At 38.7% G+C, this 20,421-nt stretch overlaps 1 protein-coding gene across 4 annotated transcripts in view; it reads left to right on the plus strand.

Moving 5' to 3' along the window:
* Window positions 1–20,421, plus strand: part of IDE (insulin degrading enzyme) — a 93,941-nt gene that overhangs the window by 11,539 nt on the left and 61,981 nt on the right. For 3 of the 4 annotated variants that reach the window (XM_027529308.1, XM_027529312.1, XM_027529310.1), the window contains exon 2: window positions 19,564–19,748. In XM_027529308.1, the coding sequence (XP_027385109.1) occupies window positions 19,564–19,748 (185 nt within the window). Of the gene's footprint in view, window positions 1–12,998; window positions 13,177–19,563; window positions 19,749–20,421 lie in introns of those variants that run through there. The other variant, XM_027529311.1, reaches the window with a different exon arrangement.

The raw sequence follows: 20,421 nt of genomic DNA on the forward strand, positions 1-20,421 counted from the left end.
CTTCTGTTAGGTCCATACCATTTCTGTCCTTTATTGAACCCATGTTTGCATGAAATGTTCCCTTGGTATCTCTAATTTTCTTGAAGAGATCTCTAGTCTTTCCCATTCTATTGTTTTCCTCTATTTCTTTGCATTGATTGCTGAGGAAGGCTTTCTTATTTCTCCTTGCTATTCTTTGAAACTCTGCATTCAAATGGGTATATCTTTCCTTTTCTCCTTTGCTTTTTGCTTCTCTTCTTTTCACAGCTGTTGGTAGGGCCTCTTCAGACAGCCATTTTGCTTTTTTGTTTCTTTTTCTTGGGATGGTCTTGCTCCCCGTCTCCTGTACAATGTCACAAACCTCCATCCATAGTTCATCAGGCACTCTATCTATTAGATCTAGTCCCTTAAATCTATTTCTCACTTCCACTGTATAGTCATAAGGGATTTGATTTAGGTCCTACCTGAATGTGGTTTTCCCCACTTTCTTAAATTTAAGTCTGAATTTGGCAATAAGGAGTTTATGCTCTGAGTCATAGTTCGCTCCTGGTCTTATTTTTGCTGACTGTGTAGAGCTTCTCCATCTTTGGCTGCAAAGGATATAATCAGTCTGATTTCAGTGTTGACCATCTGGTGATGTTCATGTGTAGCATAGAACAGTGTTAATTATATTTATCATGCTGTAAATTATACTCCTAGTACCCATTTATCTCATAACTGGAATGTGTACCTTTTGACTATCTTCATACAATTCCCCCTTCCCCCATCCTTCTGCCTCTATTTACCACAAATCTGATCTCCTTATCTATAAGTTTGTTTTTGAAATGTAATTGATCTCCAACAGTGTTAGTTGCTGTTTCTCAACATTATAAATTGATAATTCTATACATTTTAAATGATCATCACAGTAAGTGTAGTTACCATCTCTCATTATACAAAGATAGTATATAATTATTGAGTATATTCCCCACACTGTACATTACATACCCATGACTCATTTATTTTACAACTGGGAATATGTGCCTCTTAAATCTCCCTCACTTATCTCTCTTTTCACTACCGACCTGTTTGTTCTCTATATCTGTGATTCTGTTTCTGATTGTTCATTTGTTTTGTTTTTAAGATTCCACATCCAAGTGAGATCATATAGTATTTGTCTTTCTCTCTGACTTAATTTTGCTTAATGTAATACTGTCTAGGTCCACCCATGTTGTTGCAAATGACACGATTTTATTCTTTTTTATATAGTTGAGTGATATTCCATTGTGTGGGATATACACACACATATACATTTATTTCTCATATCTTCTTTATTCATCTATTGATGTGTACTTAGATTACTTCATAACTTGGCTATTGTAAATTGTTTTATAATGAAATGATACATTCAATAAGGGATTACTATCCAAAATGTAGAAAGAACTCATACAACTCAACATCAAAATATACAACCTGATCAAAAAATGGGCAGAGAATCTAATAGATACTTTTCCAAAGAAGACACAAAGATGGCCAAGAGGCACATGAAAAGATGCTCATTGTCACTAATCATCAGGAATGCAAATCAGAACCACAGCGAGATATCACCTCAGATCTGTCAAGATGACTGTTATCAGAAAGACAATAAAAAATGTTAGGATGTGGAGAAAAGACCCCTCGTACACGGTTGGCGGAAATGAAATTGGTGTAGGCACTTTTAGCATCCACCAGGGGATCTTTGCAACACGTATTACTGTAGTTAATGGTAATTATTTCCCTCTTTATTTATTAATTAAAATTGTGTGAGAAATAACTTTCTCCCTCCTTTGTTCACTTATTTATTCATTTTTATCAGTACAGATTCACAGATATTTGTTCTAGTGGTTAACATTCACTGCTCCCATTATTTGTTACACAAATTGTTCTAGCTTTGGCCATTAGGAGCATCTTTGGGTTGGCTACTGTGTACTTTCAATAAGCTCCCATCTTTTTTAGAGAACTTCTTTACTTCTGGCTCCACAAGATGTTTCAGGCTCATCTTGTATTTTCTTTGCCCTAGCCCTGAGGTCAACCGCTTGTTTCCTTTTGTTGGAAAATGATGTTTAAGGATCACGATCTGGGCATTAGATGTAGTCACAGTCACTGAGGTGTTATTGCTTTTAGTTTATAGTCTAGCTACCCCCATACATACACATATTTATATTTCTAAAGCTGTTAGTATCCCAAGTCATGAGTTTGTGTTGATATCTCTGATTCTGATTTAGTATTACAAAGCTTATTTTAGTCTTTTCTTTTTCCTTATTTAGAATTTCTTCTTCTGACATTAAGTATACTGAATTTCATTATCTACAATTTGTTTACTTATTTGATCAGTTCTGGTATACATACAAGGTACTTTCATAATGGCTAACCCATACCTCTGTAGGAAACACTTTTGATAACTGTATCATAACATTTACATACAGTTCTTTCTATTTGTATCCAATCAAAATACTATTTCCCAATTAGTTGTTAGTTTATTTCTTTCCCACCCTTTTCAGTATAATTATGTTAATTTCTTATACAGCTAGTTTCTCTCGTTAGTATTTTTATTTTATTTTATTTAGTATTACTATTTTGCACATTCACATTGACTGATTTAATGGCTTGTTTTTATTGTTTTTATTGCAAAATATATATATTATGACTTACCATTTTAACCATTTTTAAGTGTGCAGTTCAGTGGCACTAACTGTATCACATCAGTGTAATTACTTTGTTTGCAACCATCACAACCCTCCATCTCCAGAACTTTTTCATTTTCCCAAACTGAAACTCTATCCGACAAACTCACAATTCCCCCTTCCCTTCAGCCCCTGGTGACCATGATTCTGACTTCTGTCTCTGCCTCTAACTATATCACATGTAAGTGGAATCAGACAGTCTTTGTCTTTTTGTGACTAGTTTGCTTCACTTAACATAACGTCTTTAAGATTCATTCATGTTGAGATTGTGTAAACTGTACTCTGACAAGTCCCTCTTGATAATATCAAGAGGAAATTCTTGATACTATCACTGCCACTAAGGGGCCCTGAGACGGGGACTCTTGACTTCTCTGCTCCTCTTGAACCAGAGTAATTTTGTTTTATGAATTCTGTATCTATAATATTTCAGTAGAGGAAAGCGTATTTTTTTAAAAATAGTTTAAGAATCACATTATGAATAGTATTCAAGCCTCTATTTTATTTTATTTATTTATTTATTTTTTCAAGCCTCTATTTTAATACTTGGTGATCAGGTACTTCTAACAGGACCTAGTGAGTGAGTGAACATGTTCTGACTGTTCATTAGTTACATAAGCGTTGGTAACTGTCCTTAGGCCTTCCACCATTAGACTTAGTTTTGCCTGCTGAGGCAACACAATGTGGGTTCACTCGTTTTCCTAACAGCCTTGAGTATTTGAACATTGCTTTTATGGACTGGTGATGGCATTGTGAAAGAGTCCATTCTGATACAGATCCTTTGGGGACTGGGCGAGAATGCAGATAATTATTCTTTGGCTTGCGTTGCTTTTGGGATTCTGGAGCCACAAGACCTGGACTCTGCCATTTACCTCTGTGTGACCTGGTAATCATTATTGCCTATTCAAGCACTTTTCCTCAGCAGCAGAATGAGGACAATAATAATATTTATCTCACAAGTTTGTGGTGAGAGTGAGATGAGGAAATGCATGTAGTGTGTATGTCTTCATCATATAGTTAAGTGTTCAGTGCACACAAACTAATGACAATAACAATGCAACCAGTGCTATGAAGAGCACAAGTGTTATGTATTTATTTTATTTTTGAATGCAACAGCAGGGCTATAATTTCAAAGTTGTAGGCAGCCACCTAGATGGGGCTTGACGGAGAAGTCTTTTTTTAAGTCTGTATCTAAATAGAATCAGTGTATTAAAAAACAGAGACATCACTTTGCACACAAAAATCCATATTGTCAAAGCTATGGTTTTCCCAGTAGTCGTGTGTGGATGTGACGGCTGGGCCATATAAAAGGCTGAGAACTGAAGAATTGATGCTTTCAAGTTGTGGTGCCACAGAAGACTCTTCAGAGTCCTTTGGGCTGCAGGATCAAACCAGTCAATCCTACAGGACGTCAACCCTGAATATTCATTGGAAGGACTGATGCTGAAGCTCCAATACTTTGGCTACCTGATGTGAAGAGGCGACTCACTGGAAAAGGCCTTGATGCTGGAAAAGATTGAAGGCAAAATGAGAAGGAGCGGCAGAGGATAAGATTAGATAGCATCACTGATTCAATGGACATGAATTTGATCAGACTTAAGGAGATAGTGAAGGACAGGGGAGCCTGCCGGGCTATAGTCCATGGGGTCACAAAGGGTCAGACATGACTTAGCGACTGAGCATCAACAGCAAACCCATTCAAGTCCACTGAGTTTTATCTCTTCAAAGATTCTTTCTTTACTGAGCTGAAAAGTATTCAATACAAAGAATAAAGACGACTTAATAGTCTACTATCCAGAGATAGGACTTCCCTGGTAGCGCAGATGGTAAAGAATCCACCTGCAATGCAGGAGATGGTTCAATCCCTGGGTTTGGGAAGATGCCCTGGAGGAGGGCATGGCATCCAATCCAGTATTCTTGCCTGGAGAATCCCCATGGATAGAGGAGCCTGGCAGGCTGCAGTCCGTGGGGTCGCAGAGTCGGACACGACTGAGACTAAGCACATCCATAGATAACCTTACTGAACGTTTCTATGGGTATCATTCCAGGGATTTAGTCACTGTACATAAGCGTTTTAACTTAATGGAGTGGTTGAGAAGAGCATGGTGTTTTGATGTCTAAAGACTTGGGTTTGAATCTTGGTTTTTTAATTTAATGACTGTGTTGCTGCTACTGCTGCTGCTAAGTCGCTTCAGTCGTGTCTGACTCTGTGCGACCCCATAGACGGCAGCCCACCTGGCTCTCCCATCACTGGGATTCTCCAGGCAAAAACTGTGTGGCCCTAGCCAAATAATGTGAATAATGGGGTCTATCTAAGGGGTTTGTTAAAGGTATAATTCCCATAAAGAATTTGTACTGTGTAAAATATTGACTGAGCATCAGGAAGAGACTGTCCCAGTGCCCTGGCTGTGCTCCTTTTAAGGCAGATCCTATTACTTGTGCCTTTTCATAGTGTTCATTGGGTTCAAATCGGGAAAGGAGTACGTCAAGGCTGTATGTTGTCACCCTGCTTATTTAACTTCTGTGCAGAGTACATCATGCGAAATGCTGGGCTGGATGAAGCACAAGCTGGAATCAAGATTGCTGGGAGAGATATCAGTAACATCAGATATGCAGATGACACCACCCTTATGGCAGAAAGCAAAGAACTAAAAAGCCTCTTGATGAAGGTGAAAGAGGAGAGTGAAAAAGTTGGCTTAAAGCTCAACATTCAGAAAACTAGACCATGGCATCCCGTCCCATCACTTCATAGCAAATAGATGGGGAAACAATGGGAACAGTGAGAGACTTTATTTGGGGGGCTCCAAAATCACTGCAGATGATGACTGCAGCCATGAAATTAAAAGACACTTACTCCTTGGAAGAAAAGCTATGACCAACCTAGACAGCATATGAAAAAGCAGAGACATTACTTTGCCAACAAAGGTCCGTCTAGTCAAGGCTATGGTTTTTCCAGTGGTCATGTATGGATGTGAGAGTTGGACTATAAAGAAAGCTGAGCGCCAAAGAATTGATGCTTTTGAACTGTGGTGTTGGAGAAGACTCTTGAGAGTTCCTTGGACTGCAAGGAGATCCAACCAGTCCATCCTAAAGGAGATCAGTCCTGAATATTCATTGGAAGGACTGATGTTGAAGCTGAAACTCCAATACTTTGGTCACCTGATGTGAAGAACTGACTCACTGGAAAAGACCCTGATGCTGGGAAAGATTGAAGGTGGGAGGAAAAAGGGATAATAGAGGATGAGATGGCTGGATGGCATCACCGACTCGATGGACATGAGTTTGAGTAAGCCCTGGGAGTTGGTGATGGACAGGGAAGCCTGGCGTGCTGCAGTCCATGGGTTCACAAAGAGTCAGACACAACTGAGTGACTGAACTGAATTACTTGTACACTGGATTGCTCACTCAAGGACAAGGTTTCTACAGACTTCTCTCTTTCTCCTTCATAATCAGTTTCCCCCCTCTCTTCATTTAAGCCCTTTCTGATTTAGACCTTTAAAAATAAGTATGTGAGAGTTTAATGCATAGAGTTTTTTGTGTTTTGATGAGGTTGTCTCCTGGATTAAATTGGTTGCAGTTACACATTGTTTTTGGATGATCAGGTCAGAACTATGAACTCGGGTCTTTCATCCTTAGCACTGTTGACATTTGAGTGGGGTAGTTTGGACGTGAGCATTGTCCTGTACATTGTGGAGTACTCGGCAGCATCCCTGGCCTCTGTTCACTAGTTGCCAGTTGCACCCTTCCACTGTGACAGTTCAGTTATGACACATTGCTGGATGTCTCCTTGGTGAGCAAGTGGTTCTGTTGAGAACCATTGATTATAAACAGTGGCTCGCCTATAGTGATTATAAAGGGATAATTATTTACCTGTTTTTCTGGTGGTCTTATAAGGTGACATCCTCTTACCAGGCTGTCAGGGAGATGACAATATACAACTGGAATTTGCATGAACATCTGTTAAGAATGTTAATAATAACATGGTGGTCTATTAGCTTCTTACCACCCTAGGAACACAGTAATGGTGATTATAAGGTTACCGTTTTGGGTGTCTACTGTGTACCAGACACTGCCTGAGAGTCATTTGTTTATATCTGTTGTACAGGAGAAAAGCTCTAAAGGCTGTCCAAGGCTGATGCAGCTTTAGGGGCATCTGTCAAGTTAGTGCACCCACATGAACATTTCACATGCCCCTTGACTGGCAGTACCAGATGAGGCCCCGAAGACCTGTTTGACCAATAAAGTGCAGTCGGATCCAGGATCTGAGCAGCAAAGGGGTCATTTGGTAAAGGTGAGGGTATATAATTATTGAACACTGTCTGGAAGTGGTCACTGAGTCAGTATAAGCATAGAGAATCATACAGAGGCAGAGGACAGGTGGAGCTTTCTGAACCAGCATTATCTGAAGAAGGCAGGACTGTCCTTCTGTCAGATTCAGGGTGTACATCTTGGTGGAATTGAGTCCCCATGAGATACACCACTCTGTAGAATGTGAGTGTTTGTAGTTTGCTTTCCTCGGAGGGCTGTCTTGAGAGAATTAGTTAGTTACAGGTTATAGCTCTTCCTGACTGATTTGAATTCATCTTTAGAGAAGATGTAGGAATCTCTGAGCTGTCCGTCCTTTTCTGAGGAGGATGATCCATACGTAAGATTAATTCTGAGTTTGAAGAAATGTTCGCTTTATACAGTATCCTTTTCTGTTTGTTTTAAATTAAAGAACCCATCTACTTCAAACCCAGCATTCGAAGTTGTTATTCAGTATAAATGTTGAAAATTATTGATAATAAAATTTATTTATTCAAAGTTTAATCATTTTGCTTTTATTTGGATTGCACTTACTGTTTGTCACTACTCATTATTGGGAGTGTCAAATTTTATTTTTAAATCTTCTCTGGGGTCTAAAGTAATTACCAAAAGCTAGCTTTCAAAGCAGACATAGTGAGTAAGCATTTGTTAAAAAATTTAATATATTTTATTGTTGACTCTGTTAACTGATGTTGTGCTTTACCTGAATCTCCTGGTTGTTGTGGCCTAGATGACATCAACAGAAATAATTGTCTCAGGACACACCTGAGAAGGTTTAGGTAATTATTATGTTAATTGAACTATTATTTCTTATGGGCCTTCTTAGTTTAGCACCTGTTCGATATGGAGAGCTACTTCTCAGTCTCAAGTGGTACTATTTCCAAGAGGACTTTTGGTGATCTTTCCAGCCTTGAGTGATTCACGTATCTCCGTTCTCTTTTATTTTACTGTTTTATGATATTTTAAAAAATTCTATTTTAGCTTTTAATAGAAATATATCATAAGTGTTCAGCTTGATGAATTTTAACAAACTGAATATACCTGTATAACCAACATGATCAGCATCTCTGAAGCCCCACTCATTTTTTCTTCTATTCACTACCCCTTACCTTCAAGGGCAGCCACCATCCTGACATAAAGGCATAGCTTGATTTTACTTCTTGCACTTTAAGTGGGAGAAAAAGGTATTTACTCTTTAGCATCTAACTTAATTCACTCAACTTTGCATTGTGTGCTAGTTGCTCAGTTGTTTCTGACCTTTACAACCCGTGGACTGTATGTAACCTGCCAGGCTCCTCTGTCCATGGGATTTTCCAGGCAACAATACTGGAGTAGGTTACCATTTGCTTCTCCAGAGGATATTCCCGACCCAGGAATAGAATCCATGTCTCCTGTGTCTCCTGCATTGGCAGGTGGACATTTTACCACTGTGCCATCCGGGAAGCCCAACCTTACATTAGTGAGATTTATTCTTACATTTTTGTTCTTCATTCTAGATTATTCGTTTTCACTGTTGTATGCTATTGTGTGAACATACCACAGTTTATCTGTTCATCACTGATGGACATTTGATCTTTTCCAGTTTTGGCTCTTACAGGTAGTATTGCCATGAACATATACATGCATTTCTTTGGGGGCATATATCGAATACATGAATTGTTAGGTCATATTGTCAGTATATACTACACCATTCTTTGAAAATGGTTGTGCCAATTTGCATCCCCACTGGTAGCGTTCAAGAGTTTGGATTACCCTCTGACTTCTCTGTCACTGGTATTTTTTAACTCTTTTCATTTTAGCCATTCTGGTTGGTATGTAGTGTTATCTTAGAAAATTTCCTCTGGCAAAAATCAGCTGTGAATTTGAGGCATCTTGAAGCTTTAATATATCAAACCGAGCTCATGCACATCCCAGAGCCTCGTTTGTTTCTCTTCCCCAAGTAGAGTCCTTCTTGAGTCAAGCATGATCTTTAGACTGTCCTCAGAATTAGCAAATACCTCCAGAGAAGAAAGGTGAGGATGCTCTGCTTACCTCAGAGGGCCCTCGCCTCTGGAACTGCAGTTCAGCCAATCCTCTCTGCTTCCACAACTCTCTAACATCTTTGGAAATATGATTTTGTAGTTTTTGTGGCTTTTTGTAGTTACTGAAGCTGAATCAGTTTGCCGTGACCTATAATATCCTACCCAGAAATGGAAACTGTCAGTAGGTTCTTGGGATTTTCTGTGTGCTCAACCATGTCACCTGTAATGTTAGTTTTTTTGCCCCTTCCTTTCTCATCTTTTTTTCCCCCCCTTGCATTATCAGACTGGTCATAATTACTGGTACAGTGTTTAATAGATGAGGTGATAGTGGCGTCTTATTGTAGGGATGGAAAATGAATACATTATTTTACCATTGAGTATGATAATTACTGTAGTTTTTCTTGATTTTTTTTTTTAAGATGAAGGGATTCTCTTCTATTTCTAGTTTGCTGACATTTAAAAAAAAATACATGATGGCTATTGAATACTTTTTCTGCTTCTACCGAGATGATTACATGATTTTCTCCTTTTTTCCCCCTATTCCCATGGCTGAATGTATGCTTCTGAAAAATAAGTTACCCATAACCTTACCACATCTACTGTAATATTATCTTCATATTCCCTTTCATCCATGAGACAATTCTATTCAGAGAGACAGCTCTCTTTAAACCTGCTGTACATTTAAGCCTACCATACATCTTCCATTTTATTTTTCATTAGCAAAGCAGATAACATGGTTCTCAGCCCAGAGACCACTTTGACAGATTGGAAACATTCTTTCAGGCTCCCACCACTACCTATCTCTGTTTTATACAGGGAAGAATGAGTGAAAAACTGAAAATTTTCCTTAAAGCATTATTTTGATCTGTTTTAATTTTTATTTCCTTGTTTTTATTATTTGGATTTTAAGGGAGGAGAATAGGGTCAGGGAGGGGCTGAGTGGGTGGTAACTGGGAGCTGGGCAAGAAAACTCCTTAGGATTTCCTTAAGCACCACCATCTGCTCCTCCCCTTCCCACGCTCCCTCTTTAAAGTTACAACTTTGCCACAAATCAATTGTGTGAATCCCCTTGGGCAAGTCACTTAGTCACTGAGTTTTTGTTTCCTCATCTGGGATCGAAGAGAAAGGCCGTGCACAGCTGCTGTGATCTGCCACTTAGGGAGAAAGGAAAGATTCAATGAGCAGTTTATAAAGCATATAACACTTACAAAATGTGAGTGGTTGTTAGGATTAGTTTTGTACAGTGGCATCTATCTCACATTTTCTAACAACGTGAAAGCTACCTGTTGAAAGAAGGATACTTGTAACACCCTAGGTCCCCAAACTACAACTGTAAGAAACCTGTAGTTCACTGTGGCAAGAGGTATTAAATGGAGGTTTTGTTCATTTGCTTAAACCTTCATAAACTCTCTATTAGCTTGTCACTTTTGGAATGAACAACCATTGATATGTATGTATCAAAACTTGCTCCTTGTAAGGAAAGGTATGACAAACCTAAACACCATGTATTAAAAAGCAGAGACATCACTTTGCTCACAAAGGTCCATATAGTCATTTTCTAGTAGTCATGTACAGATGTGGGAGTTGGACCATACAGAAGGCTGAGCACTGAAGAATCGATACTTTCAAATTGTGGTGCTGGAGAAGACTCTTGAGAGTCCCTTGGACTGCAAGGAGATCAAACCAGTCAATCCTAAAGGAAATCAACCCTGAATGTTCACTGGATGGACTGATGCTCATGCTGAATGAAGCTCCAGTACTTTGGCCACCTGATGCAAAGAGCTGACTCACTGGAAAAGACTGGGATGCTGGGAAAGATTGAAGGTGGGGGGAGAAGGGGATGACAGAGGATGAGATGGTTGGATGGCACCACCAACTCCATGGACATGAGTTTGAGTAAGCTCTGGAAGCTGGTGATGGACAGGGAAGCCCTGAGTGTTGAGTTCATGGGGTTGCAGAGTCAGACGTGACTGAGTGACTGAACTGAACAAAACTGAAGATTCATTAACAGGATTTTAGTTTATACCCAGGTTTATGATCTCTCAGATGCATGAAGTAAGATACACTGGTCCTGTAACTGAAGAGCCATGGATGGTTCCCTGAGACTTTATTTTTTATATCAAGTAACATGAATAGTGTTGGGGGGATATGTGGTCTTATAGTGAGACATCAAAGACTCATACCATCACTGGCTTGAAATTCTGTCTTACTAACCTCTGCCTTGAATGGGGAAGAAAGGGTGTTTGTGGGATGGTTCTGATTCCAGACATCTTCTCTCTGGGCACCTCCTCCACATTCAGGAGAGCCAAAGGTAAGCTTCATTTCCGCCTATGGTTTTGGGAGTGGGTGGATGGATTCCACAGAAGGGAGGTTTTGATTTATAATCTGTTAGCCCAGTCATTTACTTGTTCAGGTTTATAGGTCATCCATTTAGAAGTTAGAAATGGATCAGGTCTAATTTTAAATATGTCTGGGTCTATGGGACTGGGTAGGGAGCAAACAGCAAAGTAAAATTGCTCAATCTTCTATTAAATTGGCTGTGAAACACATAGAGATATGAGAGAAAAGGCTTTAAAGGGTCATTTGAAAAGATTATTTGCATAAAAGTTTTTCTTTTGGTATAGGGATTTTTAATTGATCTATTATATTTGGGAATTTATTTTTTGCAAACCTGCAATTTAGGACTACATAATAGTCCATGATCTTGCAGTGGAAGTCCTGATTATAGTTCTGTTAACATCAACAGTTGTTGAATGCCTCACGTTTTTTCTTCAGCACCATTCTCTTGCTCAGGTATTCTGTTCCTCTTATTTGGCATGCTTCTACTCACCTCCTCTCTTTCCTGTCTTCCATCCTAGAAAGGGTTAGATGCCCCTTTTATTATTCCCATAGTGCCTGGGGATAACTTAGTCCACACTAAAAAAATAATGACTTGTTTTCATCTTTGTCATAAATCTGGGTTCCTTTAGAGCAAGGGCTGTGGTATCATCTTTGTAGCCAGCATATATGGTGTGATGTCTGGACCTTAACTGGACGTCAGGCCACTGAGGTGGGAGAGGACTGGGAGTTAAGAGCTAAGTCCTAGTTGTAACTTTTTGCCCTATGATCTTGGACAAGTGATCTTCAATTTCCTTACAAGTGGCTCATCTTTTTATCTTGTTAAGATGCAGATTCTGGCTCAGTAGGTCTCTGGTGGTTTCCAAAATTTTGCACTTTAACAAGCGCCCAAGAAGAGCTAGTGCTGCCAGTTCAAGAACTACAGAAAACTAGACAACATTTAATGGCTTTTCCAGCTTTTACCATCTGTAATTTTAGTCATTGTTTTAAATTCTGAACAGAATTGCTAGATATGCTATAATTATTAAACATCTGTCCATCTCCAGTTTATCAGAATGCAAAACACTGACAATTCTGTGCCTTATTATGAAGTTGTAAGACAATGTCTCTAAAATTGAAGGTAATTTTACCACTCCCAAGATTTTGACTTTGACAGGTTAAAAATATCAAATAGATGTCTGGAAAAGCATTTGAGTTAGCACTAGCTTGTCATCTAAATGTCGATACTTGCTTGTTTGCTCTCTGATGCGTATTGGAGAACATTTGCAATAAATAAAATGCTAATGAGGGAGCTGAAATGGGTAGACATGTGACCTCCTGAGTATAAATACAGAGACAGGCAAGCTGTTGAGGAATTCATCATCAGAGGAGGAGTTCCTGATCATTTCCTTTAGTTCTCCAGAAGGTGAGGATCAAATTATTGTAAGACATATTGATAGAAATGCTATAGGTAAAAGGCAGATTGTGTCGATTGAATATGGATTGCTGGGGATGGGGCTTGTTTGAAAACATGGCTACTGTTTCTTTTGAGTGTAACTTCCTCAAGAAGTCAGATATTTGACTTGGGAGCATTGCCAGCTTAGAAGTTTATAGCTCTGTTGATCTCATGTACAGATGTTGAAAAGTAGTTGGATTAATTTTTATTTTTGATTTACAGAAAAAACTCCACCTCTTCCACACCAGGAGTATTAAACAGGCATAGTTTCAGTGTCCAAATGAGTTATGTATGTGCCTGGGATGGACTCTGATCACTTTTTCCCCCTCTAACAAAATGAAAATCTGGACAAGAGAAATTAAACCCTGAGAAAAGTACAGAATGTAGCATATAATTGAGGGTGGGTATCTCAATTATGATGAAATTTTCACCTCCTACAGAATAAGACAATTTTTCCTACCAAAGTAACTTGTATTTCATTTCCTACCCATGGCTGCGGATTGGACAAAGTTTTAGAGCTTATTTATCACCCTCATCATTGCATTTTAATCATTTGTGACCCTTGGTTCTCCTAAACCTAACTAGCTGGGACTAGCACAGTAGAGGGATTTGGGTGTAAGCGGTGGCAGTGAAACCAAAACGAATAGGCTTTGGTTTTTGCTCCTGGAATTCCAGCCCTCTTCCTCCTCCTGGTGGGGCCTTATAGGAAGGAGCTTAGGCCTTCTCTGTCGTGCATGTGGAGCTTTTTTTACTGTTGCCTTTTAATGCTGTCCTTTTGGCTGGGGGTCTTAATGGAGGTTGCCTCATGGCTTATTTAATCTTAATGTTGCTGCTAGGTTGGAACACATTTTTGACGTTGTAATGTATGTTGAACCCAAATTGAAGTTTTTGAAGCCAGCTGTGAACCAGAGGTATTTGCTGCAGTCCAAACAGATTGTCTTTTGGGAAATACCTTAACCAGGATTATTATTGTTGTGACCCTCTTTGGAGGCTCTAGATAGAACATTTTTTTTACCCTGAGAATTTCTTTTAACAACACAAAACCATTTTTAAAGACTTTACATTTAGACATTTTAATTTGTCTTTGGTATTGAATTTAAATAGCTTATGGCTAATGAAATAGAAAGGAGTTATTTAATATTATTATGTAGTATATAATATGTTAATATGATATAATATATGTAATATATAATATGTTAATACTGTATAATATATGTAATATATAATATGTTTATATTGTATAATATATGCAATATATATGTTACTATTATATAATATATGTAATATATAATATAAATATATAATATAATATATAATATGATATACTATATGTAATAGATAATCTAATATAAATATAATATATTACATATATAATATTATACCTTTTCACTTCCAAATTGCTTTTGAATTTTTCATGGTGGCTTTATGACTCCAAAATGTTCGTATTATATTTTATGTTTTGTTTTTAAAGAAACTGCTTTTTACTGTAAAATATGGCAAGATTATTAATACTATAAAGTACTTTTAAAAAAATCAGTATTATATATTTTTTAATTAATTAATTTTACTTTACAATATTGTATTGGTTTTGCCATACATTGACTTGAATCCACCATGAGTGTACATGTGTCCCCCATCCTGAACCCCCTTCCCACCTCCCTCCCCATCCCATCCCTCTGGGTCATCTCAGTGCACCAGCCCTGAGCACCCTGTATCATGCATCAAACCTGGACTGGTGATTCATTTCACATATGATAATTTACATATTTCAGTGCCATTCTCCCATATCATCCTGCCCTCGCCCTCTCCCACAGAGTCCAAAAGACTGTTCAATACATCTGTGTCTCTTTTGCTGTCTCGCATACAGGATTATAGTTACCTTCTTTCTAAATTCCATATATATGCATCAGTATACTGTATTGGTGTTTTTCTTTCTGGCTTACTTCACTCTGTATAATAGGCTCCAGTTTCATCCACCTCATTAGAATTGATTCAAATGTATTCTTTTTAATGGCTGAGTATTAATCAGTATTATATTTTTATATATAAAGTGAAAGAGGAGAGTGAAAAAGTTGGCTTAAAACTCAACATTCAGAAAACTAAGATCATGCATCGAGTCCCATCACTTCATGGCAAGTAGATGGGGAAACAATGGAAACAGTGAGAGACTTTATTTTGGGGGGCTACAAAATCACTGCAGATGGTGACTGCAGCCATGAAATTAAAAGACGTTTTCTCCTTGGAACAAAAGCTATGACCAACCTAGACAGCATGTGAAAAAGCAGAGACATTACTTTGCCAACAAAGGTTCATCTAGTCAAAGCTATGGTTTTTCCGGTAGTCATGTATGGATGTGAGAGTTGGAATGTAAAGAAAGCTGAGTGACGAAGAATTGATGCTTTTGAACTGTGGTGTTGGAGAAGACTCTTGAAAGTCCCTTGGACTGCAAGGAGATCCAACCTGTCAATCCTAAAGGAAATCAGTCCTGAATATTCATTGGAAAGATTGATGCTGAAGCTGAAACTCCAATACTTTGGCCACCTCACACGAAGAACTGACCCATTGAAAAAGACCCTGATGCTGGGAAAGATTGAAGGTGGGAGGAGAAGGGGACGACAGAGAATGAGATGGTAGATGGCATCACATGATGGACATGAGTTTGAGTAGGCTCTGGGAATTGGTGGTAGACAGGAAAGCCTGGTGTGCTGAAGTCCATGGGGTTGCAAAGAGTCAGACATGACTGAGTGACTAAACTGAACTGAGCTGATGATGTATAGTATGGAGCTCCAGAATTCCAAATAGAAGATCTAGGGGACTTTAAAACATTTTTTATATTGGAGTATAGTTGATTTGTGGAGACGGCAATGGCACCCCACTCCAGAACTCTTGCATGGAAAATCCCATGGACGAAGGAGCCTGGTGGGCTGCAGTCCATGCTAAGGGTCGGACACGACTGAGCAACTTCACTTTCACTTTTCACTTTCATGCATTGGAGAAGGAAATGGCAGCCCACTCCAGTGTTCTTCTCTGGAGAATCCCAGGGATGGGGGAGCCTGGTGGGCTGCCGTCTATGGGGTCGCACAGAGTCGGACACGACTGAAGTGACTTAGCAGCAGCAGCATAGTTGATTTGCAGTGTTGTGTTAGTTTCAGGTATACAGCAGTGATTCAGTTATACATATACATATATCTATTCTTTTTTAGATCCTTTTCCCATATAGGTTGTTACAAAGCACTTAGTTCCCTGTGCTATACCATAGGTTAGGGGACATTCTTAATAAGAGTGAACCTCTTTGGTTTATCAGTTGTTACCCAGAAGACTAGTTACTGATGATTTTATAGAAAAAGATATTCTGATAAAAGCAAACTGGATTTTCCCTTCCTTAATCTCCAGAGATTTCTAATGCCAAAAAAAAAAAAAAAGAAGAAATTTTATCCAAAATTAGTTGCATGCCTGTTTATCTCCCCTTTGCTTTACCTTTATAATTTTTTTAGAAATTTTATTTTTTTAATTTAGTTTTGGCTGTGCTGGGTCATGTTGTGGCTCACAGGTTCTTTGTTGCTACGAGCAGGATTTCTCTAGTTGCAGAGAGTGGGGGCCACTCTCTAGCTGGGCTTCCCTTGTTGTGGAGCACAGTCTCTAGAACGTGGGCGCAGTAGTTGTGGCACACAGGCTTAGCTGCCCCAAGGCACATGGGATCTTCCCGGACCAGGGATGGAACCCAAGTCCTTTGCATTAGCAGGTGGATCCTTAACCACTAGACAAACAGGGAAGGCCTGATTTACCTTTAAATCTGGATGTCTGTCAGTTGTTAAGGGGCAGTTAGATCCATTTCTTTTGTGTTCCAGGTGAAAAGCAAATATGTTAGCACAGGATCATTTTTTTCCTCTGTAGTTTTGGAAAATCTTTTTGCTTCATCTGATTTGTATTTTGACCTGCTCAATTTTGGTCTCTTAAGCAGTCCCCAGCATAGACAAAAATAGTGTTTATTCTTAGTCTCAAAAACGTACATATTGCAAATTTGGAAAACCCCTTCACTGCACTCATACGAACTTGTGGGTGCAGAGAAGGGATGGGTCCCTTCCCATCACTGTAACTCCAGCCTTCGTCTAGAAGAAAGGAGAGGACTAGCAGCGAAAGGGAAGTTCTTTGTAAGAGAAATCATCTAACATGTCTGTTACGATCATTGAACTGTTCCTACTGTGGCATTCAACTCTTCACCAGATTACAGAAATTTCTTGGGGTCCTTCCAGCTTTTCGTTTGTTTTTGTGTGTTTACTTTTGCTGCCTTCATAAGACAACCCAGGTCTCTTCTTTTTATTAGGCCTTCAGAGGGTTTTTCCCTCAGTAGTGTTGCTCCCTAGGTTCTGAGCAAGTGAGTATCAGACCCGTGAGTTCCAGATCTACCCTGTCTCTGAATATCATAAGTTTGAGCAGTGTTTTGGTTGACCCAATAATAATACTTTCTCAATTTATCACCTCACTTACTCTCATAGATACCCCTGAAGTATGTTGGAAAGCAGTTATTGGTATTTTAAAACTCTTCTAGGTCAGCACAGTAATCAACTTATGGCCCAATCCTGTCACAAATCCCCATTGATGTGTTCTAGGTACAAATACGGCTCAACAAAAGCAATACTTTTATCATTTATCTGAAAGAATGATGGTTAAGATGGAGGAGACGAATGATTATACTCTATGGCTATAAAATGTTTCCTCTAGAGTCTGGATCAAATGGCAGAGTAGGAATATCTTGAGCACACCTCCTCCCATGGACACACCAAAACTGCAACTACATGTGGAACGACTATCTTTGAGAATGACCTAAGGACTAGCAAGACAGATTTTCAGATCTGTTATATACTACGACTGAACTGAACTGAACCCCATGGTAGCCACAAACAAAAACCTATAGTATAATAGATACACAAAAAATAAAGAGAAAGGAATACAAACATAACCCTAAAGAAAGTCATTAAATCACAAGGGAAAGGAATATGAGAATAAGAAAGGAACAGAGAAGAATTACAAAAACAACCAGAAAACAGTTAACAAAATGGCAATAAGTATATTGCTAAAAATAATTGCTTTAAATGTAAATGAACTAAATGCTCTAATCAAAAGACATAGGATGGCTAAGTGGATATAAAAAAAGACCCCATTTATATGCTGCCTGCAAGAGACTCACTTCAGATTTATATACACAGACTGAAAGTGAAGGGATGGAAAAAGATTTTATGCAAATAGAAATGTAAGAAAGCTGGATTAGCAAAACTTACAGTAGACAAAATAGGTTTTGAAACAAAGACTGTTACAAAAGACAAAAAAAAAGACATTACAGTAAGTCCCCTACATACGAACATTTAGTTAAGTTTCCAGCTTTCAAAGATGTGAACGTGCATTCGCATATACAATCACGTAAGTTAGTTCACAGGTCTGGTTTACACTGTCACATGCTTGTATCCTCTACAAGTGGTTTTGCTTTTGTGTACTTTACAGTGTGCGTGCTGAGCTGCTTCGGTCGTGTCCAACTCTTTGCAACCCTGTAGACTGTAGCCCTCTAGGCTCCTCTGTCTATGGGATTCTCCAGGCAAGAATACTGGAGTGGGTTGCCATTCCCTTCTCCAGGGGATCTTCCCGACCCAGGGATGGAACCCAAGTCTCTCATGTCTCCTGCACTGGCAGGCAAGTTCTCTACCACTAGCACCACCTGGGAAGCCCATTGTATAGTACTGTATAGAGAAAATAAGAACCATTGTTACTGTAAGTTAAAAAAGCAATTCGAACTTTTTTTTTCTGCATTGAAAGCTAGAATTGTTCATTTTATATTTGGATCTTAGTGTAACTTTTGGAATATGAATTTATAACTGAATCTTGAGATGTGAAACCATGAAATAAGAAATACTAATGAATCAATGTAAGAAGTGCCAGTCATCACAAGACAGGTACAAAGAAATGTGAGCAAAAAACAACAACAAACAAATGTTGGTGAAGATGTGGAGAAAAGGGAATCCTTTGGTGGGCTATAAATTGGAGCATGCACTACGAGGAAGAGCATGGAAGTGTCTCAAAAAAATTAAAAGTAGAACTACCATGCAGTCTAGCAAATTCTGGGTATTTATCTAAAGAGTGTGAGAACACTGATTTGAAAAATATTGGCAGTCCTATGTTCGTTGTGGCATTATTTTAGTAACTAAGATATGGAAGTAACCTAAGTGTTTGATGGATGAATGGCAAATGGCAAGGTTTCATTATTTTTCATGGCTGAGTAATATTCCTATGTGTGTGTGTGTGTGAGGTGTGTGCAGCATGGATGGACCTACAGGTGTATTATGCTAAGTGAAATAAGTCAGAGAAAGATGATACCATATGATTTCATTTATATGTGGAATCTAAAAACAAATCAAGTGAACCAACAAAACAGCCTCATAGATGCAGAGGGAAAATCCTTGGTTTCTAGCAGAAAGAATGGAGAGGGAGTTGGGCAAAATTGGTGAAGGTGATTAAGAGGTATAAATTTCCAGTCATAAATAAGTCAATGGGAATGTGTGGAATGTAGTCAGTAACATTTTAAGAACTTCGTCTTGTGACAGACGGTGACTAGACTTGCTGTGTGATCAGTGTGTAACGAATCACTGTTGTGCACCTGACACTAGTATTGTATGCCAGGTGTGCTTCGTTGTACACATTTTTTACTCTGATAATATATGTGTTTGCTTGTTACTCCTTGATCATTAAAACAAAAAGAAACCACAATCCAACAATTAATAAGTTTTTTTCTTTTCAGTTTCCAAAAAAAGACTTACAGCAAAATGAATAATCCAGCAATCAAGAGAATAGGACATCATATCATCAAGTCTCATGAAGACAAGCGAGAATACCGCGGACTTGAGCTGGCCAATGGGATCAAAGTACTTCTTGTCAGTGATCCAACAACAGATAAATCATCAGCAGCACTTGATGTACACATAGGTACAATTTAAAATTGTGAATTAAGCTTTGTTCAGCTTCATTGACCTCATGTTTATAGTTATTTGGACTCTCCATATTTATGCAATGGAAGCCTGGCAGTTACCAGTTTGATGTATGTGTGTGCAGTAGCCCTGTACAGCTGTTGGTATTCTACAGTTGTCTATGTTAAATCACCCTGCCTTTACCAGGCTTCCTTGGTGGCTCACATGGTAAAGAATCCACCTACAATGCGGAAGACCTGGGTTTGATCGCAGGCTGGGAAGATCCCCTTGGAGGAGGCTTGGCAACCCAGTTCAGTATTCTTGTCTGGAGAATCCCCATGGACAGAAGAGCCTGATGGGCTACAGTCCACAGGGTCACAAAGAGTCGGACTCTACTGAGCGACTAAGCACACACACACCTTTACCAGGAGTGTCATATTAGGTTTCCAGCAAAAGTGACTTAGCAGCAAGGAAATTCATTCCTATCCTTTATGGTAACAGTTCCACTGCCTTTACTTTCACATACACTTGATACACTAGGAGTAGCATATTTCCTATATTCTTGTGTGTGCTTTTCTTCCACATTTAATGCTGCTTTAATCGAGTTACTTCTAATCTATATGTACATTTAGTTTTTTCCCTCTCTGAAAAACTTTTTTTTAATTCAATGGCATTTTAGAATTGGGGAAATA

Source organism: Bos indicus x Bos taurus, chromosome 26, assembly GCF_003369695.1.
Source record: "Bos indicus x Bos taurus breed Angus x Brahman F1 hybrid chromosome 26, Bos_hybrid_MaternalHap_v2.0, whole genome shotgun sequence".
In the NCBI taxonomy this organism is placed as follows: Eukaryota; Metazoa; Chordata; class Mammalia; order Artiodactyla; family Bovidae; genus Bos; species Bos indicus x Bos taurus.